The sequence below is a fragment of the Pinus tabuliformis genome, chromosome 8 (assembly GCF_031772625.1).
Source record: "Pinus tabuliformis cultivar Carrire ecotype Pingquan chromosome 8, CPIR1, whole genome shotgun sequence".
Taxonomy (NCBI): Eukaryota; Viridiplantae; Streptophyta; class Pinopsida; order Pinales; family Pinaceae; genus Pinus; species Pinus tabuliformis.
The window spans coordinates 1,833,966,834-1,833,985,064 of record NC_142294.1 but is presented as its reverse complement, the minus strand read 5'-3'; the positions used below and the strand labels follow the sequence as shown (position 1 = coordinate 1,833,985,064).

Sequence of the window (18,231 nt, the reverse complement as noted above, 5' to 3'; positions counted from 1 at the left end):
TCCCATTATCAGTCCTTCAGATCTTGATCTTCTTTTCAGTCTAATTCTTGATCAAGACTCTGAAGCGCCAAAACCGGGGGAACACTTCATCCTTCTTTTTCAAGAAGTATATCCAAGTCTTGCGAGAATAATCATCTATAAAAGTGAGGTAATATAAATATCCTCCCAAGGAGTTCACAGACATCATACCAGATACGTCTGAGTGAACCAATTGTAATATACCGAAGGTCTTGCTTTGGCTCGAGGGGAATGGTCCCCTTTTGAGCTTTCCTTCGGCACAACCTGGACATACGCCTTCTTGCTCTAATCTAAACTCGGGCATCCCGGTCACCATTTTTCTCACATCAGGTAGAGCTTTATAATGAAGGTGAGCAAACCGTTGATGCCATAGTTCAGACTAAAGAGACGTGTCACAAGACATGACACCCAGTGGACTTCCTCCGACCTGATATACTGAATCAACTCAAAACCCAAGAGTGAAAGCATCTTTAAAGTTCTTTTTCCATACACGTACCTTGCCATCGCTGAAGGCCACCTTGTAGCCTTTGTCTTCCATTTGCCAAAATGGACACCAGATTCTTTTTGAGATTAGGTACATAATACATCTTGTAAATGAATTGTATTCCCCTGATTCAATTGAAGAGTAACATTCCCTACGCCTTTTACGGGATATTTTGAATTGTCCCCAAGAACAATTTCCAGGTTGGTCTCCTTCTCTACCAGATTAGAGAGAGCTTCTTTGTAACCAGTGAAGTGCCTTGAGGCACCACTATCAATAAGCCAATTTCCCAACGAGTCTGGAAGAGCTATAGTAGGGAGAGTCGCTGGTAGATAATATTCATCTTGCTTATTGTTAATAGTGTTAGATTCATACCTGGAGTTTCTTGCCTTCTTGAAGGGTTGTCCTCTTCCTTGATTTCCGACATTTCTTTTGCCTTTGTCATTTGACCTTCCATTCCTTTGGTTGCTTTGAGAGCGATTTTGATCATCGTCCCGGTGTGAGTCCCTTTTATCAAGGCACTCCCTTGCATAGTGGCCCGTTTTATTGCAATTGTAACATCGTCCTTTTCTTTTTTTAGCATGAGAAGAAAAAGCAGAGGGATGGCCTTTAAGTACAAGCATTTCTTGCTCTTCCATCCTTGTTTCCTTTTGAATGCATCTAGCCATCAATTCCTCAAATCCAGGAATTACGTTATTGTTGAGAAGAGTAGTCCTGAATATATACCATTCAGATGGCAGTCCTCCAAGAGTTGTGAGTGTCATTTCCCTATTAGGAATTACTTGCCCAATAGATAGGAGATTGTTCTTGATCTCGGTGATCCTTAAGAAATATGCTTGCATACTCTCATCTTTGCCCTTCTTAATTTCCTTCAGCTTATTTCTAAGGAACAAAACTTGATTTGCATCATTAACTTTAAATAAACTCACCAGTCTATCGTAGATTTCCTTGGAGGTGATCAGCTCGGAAACATAGGCCACCCGGCGCTTGTCGATAGAGTCCCAGATGATCTTCCTTGCTTTGACTTCTCCCTTGGTCCATTTGTTCCTAGCTACAGTGGATGCATTTGATGAAGGCTCAACAATTCTGCCTCTCAAATGGTCCAACACTTCCTGCTCTTCTAATATTAGATCGAGAGACATCTTCCATCTGTGATAGACAGACTTCTCACGGAGTTTGTCTTCAGCAGGGAAGTGTGTTAAGGAGCCCATGACTTCTTTAAGATAGACTTGCCAACCTCCTCTTTGGTGATTGTTCTTGCTCTTGCTCTTGCTCTTGCTCGGCCTTTGTCTTCACCTCAGCGCTGATACCATGTTAAATTATGGTATGTTTTATGCTTAGGGCAGTTTACTTATTTTTCTTCTTATTACCCACAGATTAGCAATCACATATACATAAAGTAAAGTGCAGATAAAACATTAAATGATCGACAAAAAACAAGCCAAGACAAGAGACACAAGATGTGGCGGCTAGCCAGGGACAAACCCCAATGCGGGAAACCCTTTGATCAAATCTTCTTTTATCTTCAATAGTTCAGCAGAGAGAAATAGTACAAAATCAGAATTCTCTAATTTTATATCAGCAGCAGCAAACTCTAAATCAGCAATGTCAAACTTGGTCAAATGAGTGGAAATTGACCTCCAATATGTTTGGTCAATTTCTGGTCAGCTAACCCTCGATCACCTTGAAGAAACAGCGCTGAAAACGCAGTCAAATTGCAGTTGACTGAAGTCAACTTGCTGCCCTAAACTAGGGCAGTCAAAACCGGTCAAACTAGAGGTCAAATCACCTTGGTTTTCATGCCAAAATCTGCAGCCTGCCTAGGAGAGGCAGCGACACCAAATCCGCACTCCTAGATGGTCAACGCTTGGTCAACATTGGTCAAAGAGATGACCTACAGCCCCTACGTCCTTCTTCTTGCGTCTGCCTTGCCCTACTGCATCTTCTTTTCCAACCACACGTGTGAGAGAAAGAGGCTCCTTTGATGCATGAGAGAGAGAGGATGAGTGATTGAATGAGTTTCAAATGACTCAACCTCTCTTCTATTTATATGAAACACTAGGCATGTGTGCCACACACTTAGCTGCTAGCCGACCTTGACAATTCGTCAAGTAATTAGAAATAAATTCATATCTCCATAAATACTTGTTGGAATCGGATGATCTTTAGATCAATCCTACACCTCTCGATGAGAGAAATCTAGGAAAAATATGAGCAACCATAAATAAGGTGACCCACATGGAGTTTGGCCCTAATTGCCAATTTTAACAAAGGTCCTGCACCATTTTAAATTTCTTAATTGCTTGCCCAAAAGGTAGCGTGTTTCTAAAATCTGTAGATGCATCTTAGCACGTAAAGGATGCACAATTATTATTTCCTCCTTTGGATGAAGCAATTGTGGAAGTAGGGGTAGAGAATGTTGTACATGTGATTAGAAACAATGCCTCCAACTATGTTGCAGGTGGAAGGATTTAGAGGAAAAATACCCCATCATTTAGTGGACTCCATAGATAACCCCATTGTTTGGGCCTCATGCTTGAGGATATTGGCAAAATTGAGAGGGTGAAGAAGTGTGTGGAAGAAGCAAAATCCATCACTAGGTACATCTACAACCGCTCATGGGTTTTGATCCTTATGAGGAAGCACACTAAAGATAGAGAGGTTGTTCAGTCAACCATTAAAAGATTTGCAACAAACCTTCTTTCATTGCAATCCGTTGTTCAGCAAAAAGGCAACTTGCAAAAGATGTTTTCTTATGTTGAATGCAATGCATCTCAAGGGATCAAAAATGCTAAAGGGAAAGAGGTGGTTGACAAAGTGCTTGAAAAAAAAATTGGGGGGAAAAGCAAAAGAGATATTGTTATTTAGCGAGCCTCTTTTAAGAGTATTGTGGGAGGTGGATACTGATAAACCCACCATGTATTTTGTTTATGAGGCCATGGATCATGCTAAAGAGGCAACAAAGGCAACATATGGGGATAAAGGGCAAAAGTATATTCCTCCATGGATGATCATCAATGAAAGATGGAACAAACAACTCCACAAACCTTTACACACAGCTAAATATTACCTAAACCCAAGGTTTGTGATTTTAATTTTTCAGAGTAGCCCTATTATTCATTAGAATTTAAAATAGTTTTTCCAAACATTTAAAATCAATCAATCAATGTTTTGTCTTTTGAACTTTGAATATACCATTACAATAAAAAAGAACTGAAGCAGATGGGCAAGTAAAATAGGGGTTGCATAAATGCATTGAGTGCATGGTCTCGAATCCCAAGGCCCTACAAGATACATAGCAAGCTCCTCAATTTCAATGAGTATTGTTACCTTTACCATGTCCAAGTTTCAAAGTCATTTGCTAATACTTATTTTCCTTCAACTCTTATTGTGGCCTATTTGTGGCAACACTTTGGTAGCCAATGCCCTATTTTGCAATAATTTGCAATTAAGATATTGGGCCAAGCATGCGATGCTTCAAGGTGTGAATAGAATTAGAACATTTTTTAGCATATACACACCAAAAAGAACCGTTAGGAGCAAAATATGGTTGAATGACATGGTTGAGGCATAACCAATTACTAAATAAGACACCTTAATCAAACATCATAATTTTCAATGACTTTGATCCTTCATCAAAGTGAGTTGTGAAGAGCCAAGAACTAACACTTGTCAATGAAGTCCTTTCTTGGTTGTACTTGAACATACCTCCACCTTCAGGGCCAAGGGAATCAAGCTAAAATCCCATTATAGACTCAATCTATTAATGCTAAGTATGAATATGAGAAGGAGGGTGATGATGATTTTGATGATAGCCATTAGTACTAGCATTACAATAGTTTAGTACTATGCTTATTTTTGGACTCTAAAGGCCATTTAGAGTGTTTCTTCATGTATTTTGGTTCAAAGATCCCGCTACTTATGGGAAAAGCGCTAGTAGGACACTTTGCGAGGGTTGCTTCCTTAAAGGTTTGGTTCAAGCAGAATTGGGTAACAACCATTTCATATATGTCAACTTATCAAATTCTCCCAAAGGGCTAGTTTTGCACAATTCTGAACCAAGCCGAAGACATCGCGAAGATAATATCCAAAGACTAGATATGGGACAAATCTAGACTATTTCTACAAAAATGGAGAGTCAACTTTAATTCATCCACAAAAACACACCCAAAAGTTTGGGCCATCCTGTTAAGCCCTCCATTATCTTTCTAAAACTCAGATCTAATGAAGGCAATTGGAAATAAATTGGGGCATTAATATCTATATCGAGTAGTCTGTCAAAACAATACCGCAAATGCGCATGGTTGATGGTCAAAGCGGATCTTAGGAAAGGTTTGGTTGTAGAAGTTGATGTGTCTTTGGGGGGAAAGAAGAGGACAAAACCAATCGATTACTCGAGAATCCCTTTTAGGTGTTTCATTTGCAAAGTCAGACATCTTGCCAACCTCTTTGAACACAAGGCTTCATAAGCTTGCTTCTACAAAGCCTGAGCTGGTTGAATCGCACAACTACGATTGGATGGAGTGCTTTTCCAAAAGACCAAAGGTCAAGAGCAAACATCAACTGGCACAACCACTAATGACCTTCCTATTGCATCTTCCATTCTACTTAATCCTTATTCTTATGATTTGGAAAATACAAAGTCTCTAACTGGCACTCCTCCTCCTAGACTTTGTTAAATTTGGACAACTAGGTCCAAACTCCATGTTCTGATGCTCAGATTAAGAGGCTAATATTTTTGTTGGATTCCTCTTTCTGAGAGGTGTAAAATCCATATAAAAATAGTCTTAATCCGATGAGCAGAACTTATATTTTGAATTTATTATTCTTAATAAATTATATGTGCAAAGGTCAGCCAGTTTTGTAATGTAGGCTCACATGCCCAACAGATGTGTCACACACCCTCATTGATGGATATATATATACAGGAAAAGTTGGAGAGAATTTGATCACAACACAACTCACATCTTCCTCTCTCATCCTAAAAAGTACGAGCTACCTGGAGGACAAATTTCAGCCACACGTGGGAAGGACGAAGAGGATTTTTCTGTTGCTAGGGTTTCTGCTGCTAGGGTTTCGCAGAAATTTGACCAGCGTTGACTTTGGTCAACGCTTGGTCCAAACAAGCTGAAAACTTGTGGGAGGTTCGATTTTTGAAGGCCATACTACCTGGCACAAAAATCGAGGTCAAAGGGTTGACTGTTTTGCTGCTGCGTTGACTTTTAGCTTGCTGCCCCTGCGTTGACTTTTCAGGACAGCGTTGACTTTTGTAGAACTGACTTGGGTTGACTCATCTACTGGTTGGAGGGTTGTTGTGACACATGCTGGGCTGGCTGACCAAAGGAGACTTTGCTGGTTGAAGCATCGTGTTGACCGCCGAAACAAACACATACATTTTTCTTGTTTCTGATTTGTCTTCTGTAAGATCTGCTTATATGTTCTATCTGCATTTTGCTTATCTACTTGTATGATTGCTGTGAGAAAAGTGAAATTGCTCTTAGCATAGAACATCTACAAAACTTTACATGGTATCAGAGCTGAGGTGAAGACAAACTCTATCTATAGCAATCATCATCGAAGGAAATGGATTCCTCTAAGCTTGAATTCAGGGAGAATGACAAGCTGACTGGAAGTGATGACTTCCATGCCTGGAAGATGTTATTAGATCTCAAATTAGAAGATCATGATCTCCTAGATCATGTGACAGGGAAGATTCAAGAACCTCCATCAAATGCCTCTGCTGCTGTTAAACACAAGTATAAGAAGGGAGAAATCAGAGCAAAACTGCTGATCAGGGAATCCATAAATAAGAGTCTGGTTGCCTACATATCTGAACTAGGCACATCCAAGGAGATGTATGACAAACTGATACTTATGTTCCGAGTAAACAATGTGAACAACCAAGTGCTATTCCTCAAGAACAAGTTGAAGAATATGAAGAAGGGCCGAGACGAGTCTATTCAAACTTTCTTTATGAAGTTGACCGAAACCAGGAACAATCTGCTAGCTATTGGGGAGACAATAGCTGATCGTGAGATGGTTCTCACCGCACTTGGAGGACTTCCATATGAATGGCAAGTATTCACAACTACCATTCTCAACAATAATACCATCCCTAACTTTGATGAGCTTCTGTCTAGATGTATGCAAGAAGAAACAAGGATGAAGGAATTTGATAATGAAAGAAATGTTGCCTATGTTGCTCATTCCCGAAAGAAGAACTCTGGTGGTTCCAAGGACAAAGGAAGGACTAAGACTCAAAAGAAGAAGGGTAAATGTTTCACCTACCATAGGACTGGACACTATGCTAGAGAATGCCCCTTCCAGAAGAATTCTCCCGATAGTGACGACAACAACAACAACCGAAGGAATGGGAATCAAAGAAATGACAAATCCAAAGGAAAGAGGAAGGCTCACTTTGAAGGAAACCATCCACCTTCTAAAAGGACCAGAAATACCAGGTATGAGGAGTCTAATGTTGTTGATAAAAGAAATGAGTATATTCTAATATCTGCTCTCTCAGCTGCATCTCCGCCCGACACTATGGACGTCTGGCTAATCGATAGTGGTGCCTCAAGACACATCACCGGATTCAAGGAAGCACTTTCTGACATGGTTGAAAGGGATACTAATCTAGAAATTGCCCTTGGGGATAATGCCACTTATCCTGTGAAAGGGACCGGGACTGTGACCCTCCACTTGTCTCAAGGACAAGTCCTCCATCTACAAGATGTACTCTATGTACCCAAATTGAAGAAGAACCTTGTGTCTGTATCTGCCATGGAAGACAAAGGATTCAATGTAACTTTCTCTGATGGAAAGGTACTCATGTGGAAGAAGAGCTTCAAGGAAGCTATCTCAATTGGTTTTAGAGTTGGTACACTCTACCAGGTTGGAGGGAGTCCGTTGGGAGCTATGACTTGTGATACTATCCGTCAAACCGAACTATGGCACCGAAGATTTGGACACCTTCATTACAAGGCTCTTCCCAAAGCAAGGAAGGTGGTGACAGGGATGCCTGATTTTGGAAATAATCATAAAGGTGTATGTAAGGGCTGTGCTGAAGGAAAACATACAAGGGGACCTTTCCCCTCAAGTGTCACAAAGACATCTGAGATATTGCAACTGGTCCATTCTGATCTTTCCGGTATGTTGCCTGTAACATCCCTGGGGGGATGTTCTTACTATATGACATTTACTGATGACTTCTCTCGCAAAACCTGGATATACTTCTTGAAGAAGAAGGATGAGGCTTTCATGTGGTTCCATACCTTCAAAGCCTTGGTGGAAAATATGACCGGAAAGAAGATCAAGATTTTGAGGACTGACAATGGCACTGAATATGAGTCAAATGAGTTCAAAGACTTCTGCAGAGAAGCTGGCATTAAGAGGGAGACTACCACTACATATACTCCTGAGCAGAATGGTGTTGCTGAACGCAAGAATAGGACTATTGTGGAAGCTGCCCGTGCCATGCTATGTGACCAAGGTCTTCCAAAGTTTCTGTGGGGAGAAGCTGCAAATACTGCTGTGTACATTCAAAACCGATGCCCTCATTCCGCTTTGGACTCCAAAACTCCCGAAGAGGTTTTCTCTGGTAAGAAACCTGATGTCTCACATTTTAGAATTTTTGGATGTCCTGTCTATTTTCATGTGCGAAAAGAAAAGAGAAGTAAGCTGGATGCTACTGGGAAGAAAGGAATGTTTGTGGGCTACAGTGAGACTTCTAAGGCATATAGAGTCTATGTACCTGGTCAAAGGGAAGTAGAGATAAGCCATGATGTCACTTTTGACGAAGATGCTTCCCTGAAGAAAGTAGTAGATCTTCCTAGATCTGAAGAAAACCATGAAGAAAGACCTGGAAATCTGGAAGAACCCCAGGATGAGACTATGCCTGATGTTGAAGAGCCAATGGACCCTATTGATCCTTCCCCTTCTCTAGGAAAGAGGCCATCATGGCTCAGGGACACCCTCGAAGATGCTGAGGGTCATGCTGCCCCAAGGGGAACATTCCGAGAAAGCAAGAAGCCGTGTAGATACCAAGGGTATCTAGCTGCCATGAGTACTATTATACAATCTGAACCTGGATCTTTTGAAGAAGCCATCAAGCATCAAGTCTGGAAGGATGCTATGCATGAAGAATATGAGGCTATTATGAAGAATGATGTCTGGGATGTGGTCCCGAGACCGAAGGACAAATCTGTTGTCACCGCTAAATGGCTCTACAAGATTAAACATGGATCTGATGGGAGTGCTGAAAAGTTTAAGGCAAGATTTGTTGCCCGTGGCTTCTCTCAAAAGGAAGGAATTGACTATGACGATATATTTGCACCTGTGGCTCGATATACCACCATCCGATCCATCATAGCCCTTGCTGCTACGCAAGGATGGAGTCTTCATCAGATGGATGTCAAGACTGCTTTTCTGCATGGTGCAATAAAGGAAGAGGTGTATGTAGAACAACCTCTGGGATTTGAAGTTCAAGATCGAGACACTTATGTCTGCAGGTTGAAGAAAGCCCTCTATGGGTTAAAGCAAGCACCCAGAGCTTGGTATGAGAGGATGGATAGTTACTTGATGAAGTTGGGCTTCACTCGAAGCAATGCTGATCCAAACCTTTACTTTAAGGTTGAGGAAGGAAAGCCTCTCATTCTAGTGCTGTATGTGGACGACCTCTTCCTGACAGGTGATGACCCTCTCATTCATCAATGTAAGAGGGAGCTTGCTGCTGAGTTCGAGATGAAAGACCTAGGACTGATGCACTATTTCCTGGGCCTGGAGGTCTGGCAGAGACCTGGAGAGATTTTCCTTTCTCAAGGAAAGTATATTGTGAAGCTTCTGGAAAGATTTGGGATGGTGGACTGTAAGTCCGTGTCGACACCAATGGAACTCAACTTTAAGAAGTTGAGTGGCAGCGCTGCAGGGCCTATCTTGGCCAATCCTACTGAGTATCGTCAACTCATAGGAGCTTTGATGTTCTTAGTGAACACCCGTCCGGACATATGTTTTGCAGTGAATACTTTGAGTCAACAGATGGTTGAGCCTCATCATTTTCACTGGGTTGGTGCCAAGAATCTTTTGAGATATCTTCGGGGCACGATAAACCATGGGCTGAGATACACTGCCGGGAGTGTGATACTCCGGGGATATACTGATGCCGATTGGGCTAGCAGTGTGGTGGATCGTAAGAGCACATCTGAATGCTGTTTCAATCTTGGTTCTGCTTCGATCTCATGGATGAGCAGGAAGCAGAAGTCGGTGGCTTTGAGCACCGCGGAGGCCAAATACATTGCTGCTAGTATGGCCTGTTGTGAAGCAGTTTGGTTGAGGAAGCTCTTTAGTGAGTTGTTCCAACATGTGCTAGATACCACTGTAATACTCTGTGATAATCAGAGTGGGATTCGTATGACTAAGAATCTTGTGTTCCACGACCGATCCAAGCATATTGATATCAGGTACCACTTTATTCGGGATATGGTACAGCGAGGCGCCGTAAGGCTCGATCATATAGGAACTGATGAGCAGGTCGCGGATATTCTCACTAAGCCCCTGGGGAAGGTCAAGTTCCTAACCTTCCGTGAGAGTCTTGGTGTCGTGGAAAGACCCTATGATGTGGGTCCTGTTGGACGATGAGCTCTGGGAGCTCTAGGGGGCTTTGGGGATAGCTTCTCGGAGCTATAAGCACTCATAATGCTTCTGCCCCACCCTTGTGATTATTGAGCTGGTTCGCCACTCATTTAATCTGTGCCCCGTATGCATCCTACCCATTGAGTTCAGCGCTCATGGGAAGTACCTCTCATTTGGCCAATGAGGTGTGGAAAAGCTAGAGACTATTAGCAAAGACTGATGGACGCATCAGAGATTGCCGTACTCTCTATCTAGGATGGCATGGTCCAACCACTTGATCTGGGATCAAGATTTGTGAGGTCTGGGACCTCTGGACTGATTATGTCAGTCGGGGAATGATGTCTTTGTGACTGACCCACTTCTGTTCTGAAATAAAGAAGCCAGCAAAGCAAGTTTCGGCGGGATGACTCACGATGTTAATTGCACTAATAGATGGAGTTCTCCCTAGTTGAGAGGGAGTGTTAAATTTGGACAACTAGGTCCAAACTCCATGTTCTGATGCTCAGATTAAGAGGCTAATATTTTTGTTGGATTCCTCTTTCTGAGAGGTGTAAAATCCATATAAAAATAGTCTTAATCCGATGAGCAGAACTTATATTTTGAATTTATTATTCTTAATAAATTATATGTGCAAAGGTCAGCCAGTTTTGTAATGTAGGCTCACATGCCCAACAAATGTGTCACACACCCTCATTGATGGATATATATATACAGGAAAAGTTGGAGAGAATTTGATCACAACACAACTCACATCTTCCTCTCTCATCCTAAAAAGTACGAGCTACCTGGAGGACGAATTTCAGCCACACGTGGGAAGGACGAAGAGGATTTTTCTGCTGCTAGGGTTTCGCAGAAATTTGACCAGCGTTGACTTTGGTCAACGCTTGGTCCAAACAAGCTGAAAACTTGTGGGAGGTTCGATTTTTGAAGGCCATACTACCTGGCACAAAAATCGAGGTCAAAGGGTTGACCGTTTTGCTGCTGCGTTGACTTTTAGCTTGCTGCCCCTGCGTTGACTTTTCAGGACAGCGTTGACTTTTGTAGAACTGACTTGGGTTGACTCATCTACTGGTTGGAGGGTTGTTGTGACACATGCTGGGCTGGCTGACCAAAGGAGACTTTGCTGGTTGAAGCATCCTGTTGACCGCCGAAACAAACACATACATTTTTCTTGTTTCTGATTTGTCTTCTGTAAGATCTGCTTATATGTTCTATCTGCATTTTGCTTATCTACTTGTATGATTGCTGTGAGAAAAGTGAAATTGCTCTTAGCATAGAACATCTACAAAACTTTACAGACTTGTCCTTAATGATGCTCTTGACATTCAAGGATAGGATTTTCACTTTGAACCCTCAAATGAGGCTTTTTTGGCTCTTAAAATTACAAAATCCTAATATCATTTTATTTTAGGAGACGATGGTTTTGGGCGATAAGGCCAAGCAGGTCATTAAACCATTAGTTCAAGGGATGGTCCTTCAATGCTTTGGATGTTGAAGGAATTTCAAGTGGTCTATTAAAAACTTGGACCTGTACTCCGCGTTGTCCACTTCCTCTTCAAGAAATGCCATCTTAACTGATCTTGAAGTTAAAGAATTTGGCGAGTGATTAATATTTATGGACCCTATTCTGAGAGGAAGCCCTTTTAGGAGGTAATTGGAAATTCAAGTTGGCTTGATTTCCCCTGAATAATTGCGGGCAGAGATATGAATTTTATTTAGTCTATTTCAAAAGTCTAGGTTTCTCATCCAAAGGCCTTCAACAAGGATGCATATTGTCCCCTTTAATATTTTTGCCCATCACAAAAATCCTAAGCAAATTGGTTAAAGATGCAATATCGAATGGCAATTTACCTAGTGTTAATATTTCCAAACATATTCTTATATCCCATGTCTTGTTTATTGACAACATTCTCCTTTTCCTTTCAAGAACAATAAGGAACATTTCTTCTCTTGGTCACATACTAGAAAGATGCATGCTCATGACTGATATGCAAATCAATGAGGAGAAATCTACAGTGTTGTATTAGAACAATCAACACGACAATGAAAAATACACTGACAACAAACCTCCATTTTCAACAAAAAGATTTGTAGGACAATTTGAAAGATTTGGGAACTATCCAAAATTGAATACATAACTTTGCTAACTCGCCATGGATAGTTAAGAAAGCCGAGGCTAGAATCAGCGTTTGGGTCAATCGCCTTTCAAGAGGAGGAAGATTAATTCTCATCAAACCTGTTATAAAGAGCATACCAATTTTCTGGTCGACTATAGTAAAGATCCCAAAAGGTATACTAAAAAAGATCAAGAAGCTCAACTATAGATATTTATGGGCTATAAATCGGTCCTCAGAGGGGGTGGAGCTCATAAAGTGGACTCAAATTGCAAGGACCAAGCTACAAGGCAAATGGGGGTTGAAGAACCCTGTTCCTTTTGGCAATGCACTGGCTACAAAGAAAGTTTGTTCTAGATCTTGGACTGGTTAGCGCTTCAACAAAGGAATGGACAAATTATGTAGCATTACTTTCTTCTTCAATGATTAGATTATCAAAAGATGATTACGATCAATTAGTGTGGGCAAAAAATCAATCTGCGTGAATCTTCTCTACCAAAATTGGTTACCAAGTTTAGTTTGAAAACATCAATGGAGGTAAATTGAAGTGGTGGTGGTCTTTTGTCTGGAAACAACACAATCCTTTAAAGTGCAAATTGGCATTATGGCAGCGGGGAGGGGTTGGGCCAGGTTGATGCCCTCTCTGTTGTGCTAGTGAAGAAACCATGGACCATATATTCAAACAATGTCTATTTTAAGAAAATATTGGAAAATATCAACAAACTCAAAAATCAATAAGAATATTGTCCCATACAATTATGATGCTCAATTTCAAGCAATGTTCTACCAAGTTTACAAAACAAGGGGCACAAGAACAAGGAGGGACACAGGGGGGACATGCAGGAGCACCGCCAAATTTTAGCCTCAAAGGTTTGTACCATCTATTCAAACAATGTCTATTTTCAAGGCAATATTGGAAAATATCAACAAACTCAAAAATCTATAGGAATATTGTGCCATACAATTCAGATGCTCAATTTCAAGCAATGTTTTACCAAGTTTACAAAGCAAGGGGCACGGGAACAAGGAGGCACACTAGGGGGACATGCAGGAGCACCCCCAAATTTTAGCCTCAAAGGTTAGCTCAATTGGTCATGTCCACATCGTTAAAGCACCTTTGTTATTGAGAGGTCACAAGTTCAATTCTCACACTATTTGGGCTCGGATTTTGTGGTTGAGCTACCAAGAAGTGATCCCTTCGAGTGGATTTTCCTGGTACAAATATTCTGTGGACATAGCAATCCCTACTCTTCGGGGTTCAAGAACCACATCAAAAACAAAATAAAAATAATATATATATAATTCGAATAGGTGATGGGGTTTATACCAGTGTTCCACGGGGACTCCCCCCCCAGGGGTCTAGTTTCCTAGCTCCCCCGCGCTCTGGGGACTTAGGGACGAGAAGGGGTCGTTTCCCCACGCTCCGAAAAAATAGGGTACGCAAGGGGGCGTGCCGGGGGGTCATTTCCTTGTGCTAAGGGGTCGTTTCCGAAAGGGGGTCATGAGGGGTCGTGGGGGGTCGAAGGGGGGGTCGAGGGGCCCGATTTTTTTAAATAAACTTTTGTTTATAATTAAAATTTAACATTAGTTTTAATATTTTAGGGTTTCAATTTGTTTTTTTATAAATTTAATTCATTATTCGCCCTGGCAACTCACTCCATTCGCAAGACATTCCTAGTTCCTCTGCAGCAGAGAGGATGGTCCACATGTAGCTTCATCCACTCTATCAAGAGGAACAATCTTACCTCTAAAAGAGCGCAGAAGTTAGTTGATGTGCACAGTGCCCTACCTCTTGAGCATAGGAATACACTTGAGTATTTGAAGGGACCAACAACACGATGGGATGTTGATCCAGAGGATGATGCACAGGTAGATATGGAGGAGAGACTTGATGAGAGACAGATGGGGTTGGTTGGTGTGCCACTTAGCATGTTTGAGAATGCTAGTGATTCAGATTCAGATGGTTATATGGTTGATCCTTATTTATTCATGCACCAGCTGGATGCAGAGACTAGCGGGGCATTACCTTGAGGCTTGAGCAAAATTATGCTCGTTTATCTTTGATATGTTGACGTTCTTATGTAATTCTGACTCTATAAAATTTTGACTCTTGATGTATCAGACTTGACTTTAGTCTTTTATAATTCTATAAAATTTTGACTCTTGATGTATGATGTATCAGACTTGACTGTTATAATTTTATGTCAATATTCACGGTTCAGTATTCAATGTTCATAGTAGGAAGTGGAACATCAATATGGTTTAAACTTTAATCATAATGTATGCATGTACGATTATCAATTAGAATTTTATATTTATATGATATTAGATAATGATATTCATATCAATGATCATGCTTTGCAGCAATTCAAACCCAATTGTCATAGTGGACTCAATTTATAAATTATATTTTATAATTATAAGTTTTTAAGACCCTGATGTCCCCCCACGTTTCCTAAAAATTGGTGGGGAGCTTTTGCATAGGCCGCTCCCGCGTATCCTTGCTCCCTCACCCCCTCGTCCCGAAACCTTGGTGGAACATTGGTTTATACAGACAGATGGAGCACTAGATTTTTGCTGCTGGTGTAATGGATGTTAGTCAAAATTTTCAAGAACATTAACCATCATAGACTGAAAGTCATATTTTCACTACTACACCTAAATGTGCATTCAAGCTAAATAATTTTCACAAATCTGCTAAATCAATATTATAACACCCTGCATTACATTAATTCTCTCAAAATAAAACTAGGTCACTGTGCCTAGGATATGAAACAATTATTTTGGTACTCTTTGAGCCTTTAGGTTATATTATACTCTAGAAACTTGAGTTAGTTAAACAATTACAGAAGTATTGTGATTGTCTTAAATGCCTTTATGTGATGAACACAAAAAGCTAGTAGAACTAAAATCAATGTCTGCATTTTGAAGATGAATTTGAATCCAAAATTTTGATGATTGCCTTAAAATGCCTTCTCATGATGAACAAGAAAAGCAGTGAAAACTAAAATCAATGGCTGCATTGTTAAAATGGTTTTGAATCCAAAAATGCTTTATGACCCATTGTTTAAATTTAGTTTACTACAAATAAAAGTTATGGAGTGGTGGCCAATGACAGGTCACCCTCAACTTTTGGCATGCTAATTGGGAGCAGCCTCCCAATCAAACACGAAAAGACATCTTCACGGTGTTGTCCTGCTTAGCAGGAATGCATGCAACATATACATGGGCGGTTCCTAATGGTTCCTAAAAAATATTGCCTCTGGCCAATAGTAGGCTATTGACATTCTGTGGCATTTGGTAATTAGGATATCTTCTTTTTGAAATATCTTAATATAAAATAATGCAAGAAAACCAACTGTGGGAACTTGAGGCTCTCTTTGATATCACTCTCTGGCTCTGGCTCTGGCTCTGGCTAATCAGAAGATAATGAATGTAGACTACAGATGGAAGCTGGGAAAATGAGATTGCCAAACTGAAAGGGCTCTCACTCTTTTCTCGGAATAGACATTCATGGTAGGGCTCTGTAAGATAGGATAAAAGGCCTGATGAAATATATTTGCCAGTCCTAGCAATTGCAAACCAAAATCTAAATTCATTAAATTGACATTTGAGAGAGCTAGCAACTGCATAAAGCAATAATCAGTTGAAACAATAATCAATAATAATTTAAGAAAATCACATAATGTATTTACTATTAAGTTTTAACAAATATTATAATCACTAACCCTATTATGCCTTCTGCATCCTTGTCCGCATATTGCCCAAACAAGATATCTATACGTTCCAACTCTTTTGCAGCTACTCTGCTGGCCGCTGTTCAATATACATACAGAATAAGCAAGGACCAGATAATCAAAATCCAAACCAACTGAATTGCACCATGTAACATCTAAAAGATACAACTAAACAAATATACAGCTCAAATATCAAAATCTATCATGCATGTGATAATCTAATATGCAAAATCATTTGTAAGGCTTAAGCCAAACCACTGTGTAAGGATCCGGTAAAGGGTAAGGATCTGGGTACCTGCAATTCAAAAATGTCAAACTTCCAAGAAAATTGAAATCCAGCAAAGAATAGCCACCAGAAAATGGCATTCTCTAGTTTCCTACTTGCATCAATGTTATATGCTCTATGAATGAAGACCAGTGGTGGAACTACGTCCATAAAAGAACCGAACTCATGCTAGCACAAAATGAAGTTTAGCTTTCAAGGTTGTACAAAAAAAGCATAACGATTAAAGTGCCTGGACACGTGGAACGGGGGATGTAATAGCTACCTGTGATGATCACTAAGCTAAGCCTGCATTAGTTTTCATTTGCTTGTATTTTTAATTCCCCCGTTAAATTATTTATCGATGGTTCAAAACATTTTATACAGGACACCAACGAAAACTAAACACAAAGTTATTATATGATTTGTCAATGAATACCATTGGTGGAAATACGTCCAATACCCGACCCTAGCCCAGCCGCGGGATATAAAAAGACCACTCCTGCAACAAACAAAGGGTAGCCACAGTCGAAAAGAGAAATAGATGTTGATTGAATGATGAGAATGATTGCCTGTCACCCACCGGGTAGTCTAGGGGAGGAAGGACGTAATTGTGGCCAGCTCCAATTACTGAGACTTTTGGTAGGAGAGGTGCCCCCCTTGACATGGCATCTTAGCTAAAAGTGAGATTGATGCTTCACAGGTTGCTGAAACCACCGAAGCTGACAACTGATATTTCTTCCTGTGTAATAATGAGGCACTATGTGTTCGTGTAATATAGGGGATGAGAATTTTCTCTTTAATGTGTCAATTGGTTTTATTTATGATTGCTATTGTTCCCACACAAGTGCAATTTATTTTCACAAATAAAATGATGATTTCAATTCTCATCAAATAAAATGATGAGAAATGATGAGCTCATATAAGATAAGATACCCTTCCCAACGGGCTAAAATGATGATTTCAATTCTAGTCAAATAAGATGATGAGAGAATATACCCTTCTCGACCAGCTAAAGGGTAAGGTGCTTTGTTACATGGAAAAGTTATATATATTCACAAAAGCCGCCCCTATGTGTACATAATTTATTTTAGCCATTAGGTTTAGTGTGAGTCCAATCAAATTCAACCCTCGAAGTCCGCACTTCCTTAAGATTTTCAAGCTATAGCATGTTAAACTGTCTGAGGGTTTCATCCTGTAGAAGCACAGACGAATTAATCCTCACAAAAATTCACATTTCCATATTATTTTCAGCACCCCGAACCATGAAACGTCCAATCAAAACCCTCACACCGAATTCCCTCGGGTTTCGGTTCGATACAAAATAGAATTCATCTGATCAAACCCTCACAGCGAATTAATTTGGGGTTTCGGTTCTGTGCAAGATTAAACCCAAAATACGCCATGAAAGCATGCATGCCAGAACGGAAAAGAAAAATACCGGAAGTGAGATTCGCCGCTGCGGCAGCATTTGCTCCCGTTTTCCTTGTAGATGAGCGGCGCATCCTTAAATATATATCCTTTACAATACACAGACTGAAATCCAGAAATTTCCACAGTAACCAAGCCTCTGCAATCCTTGAAACCCTTAAATCCCTTGTTACCGATCCCGTAAAAGCCTTCTCCGTCAAATGCGACTCATGCAAAACCGTCAAATGTGTCTCAAGCAAAACACCGCCCCGTTGCAATATGACGCTAAAATCCCATTACAGAAGTTCCAATATCATCTTGAATTTATTCGGAGTGCTCTTCGCATTATATATAGGTGTGGTGGGTTTGCTTTTCTCGAAATAAGTGAACTGAACTGCACACACATTTTTTCATTTTTATTATTATTATTTTCCTTTTTCCTTTTTTGTATTCTAGGTTAATGTATAGTGTAAAGTTATACCACCGGTTTTTTTAAGTATTCTAGGTTAATGTATAGTGTAAAGTTATACCACCGGTTTTTTTAAGTAAGAAATTTAATGGTTAAATTGAATGTTGATTTTA

General features: G+C 40.3%; 1 protein-coding gene across 1 annotated transcript in view; it reads right to left on the bottom strand.

Moving 5' to 3' along the window:
- The window catches only part of LOC149243603 (defective in cullin neddylation protein (DUF298)), a 39,536-nt gene extending 21,552 nt beyond the window's left edge, over window positions 1–17,984 (bottom strand). Inside the window, exons 1-2 of the mRNA XM_089374575.1 lie at window positions 17,681–17,984; window positions 15,969–16,056 (exon numbers count right to left, since the gene is read on the bottom strand). Coding sequence (XP_089230701.1) covers window positions 15,969–16,056; window positions 17,681–17,744 — 152 coding nt within the window. The 5' untranslated portion in view covers window positions 17,745–17,984. The remainder of the gene's footprint in view (window positions 1–15,968; window positions 16,057–17,680) is intronic.
- Between the last annotated feature and the right edge of the window lie 247 nt (window positions 17,985–18,231).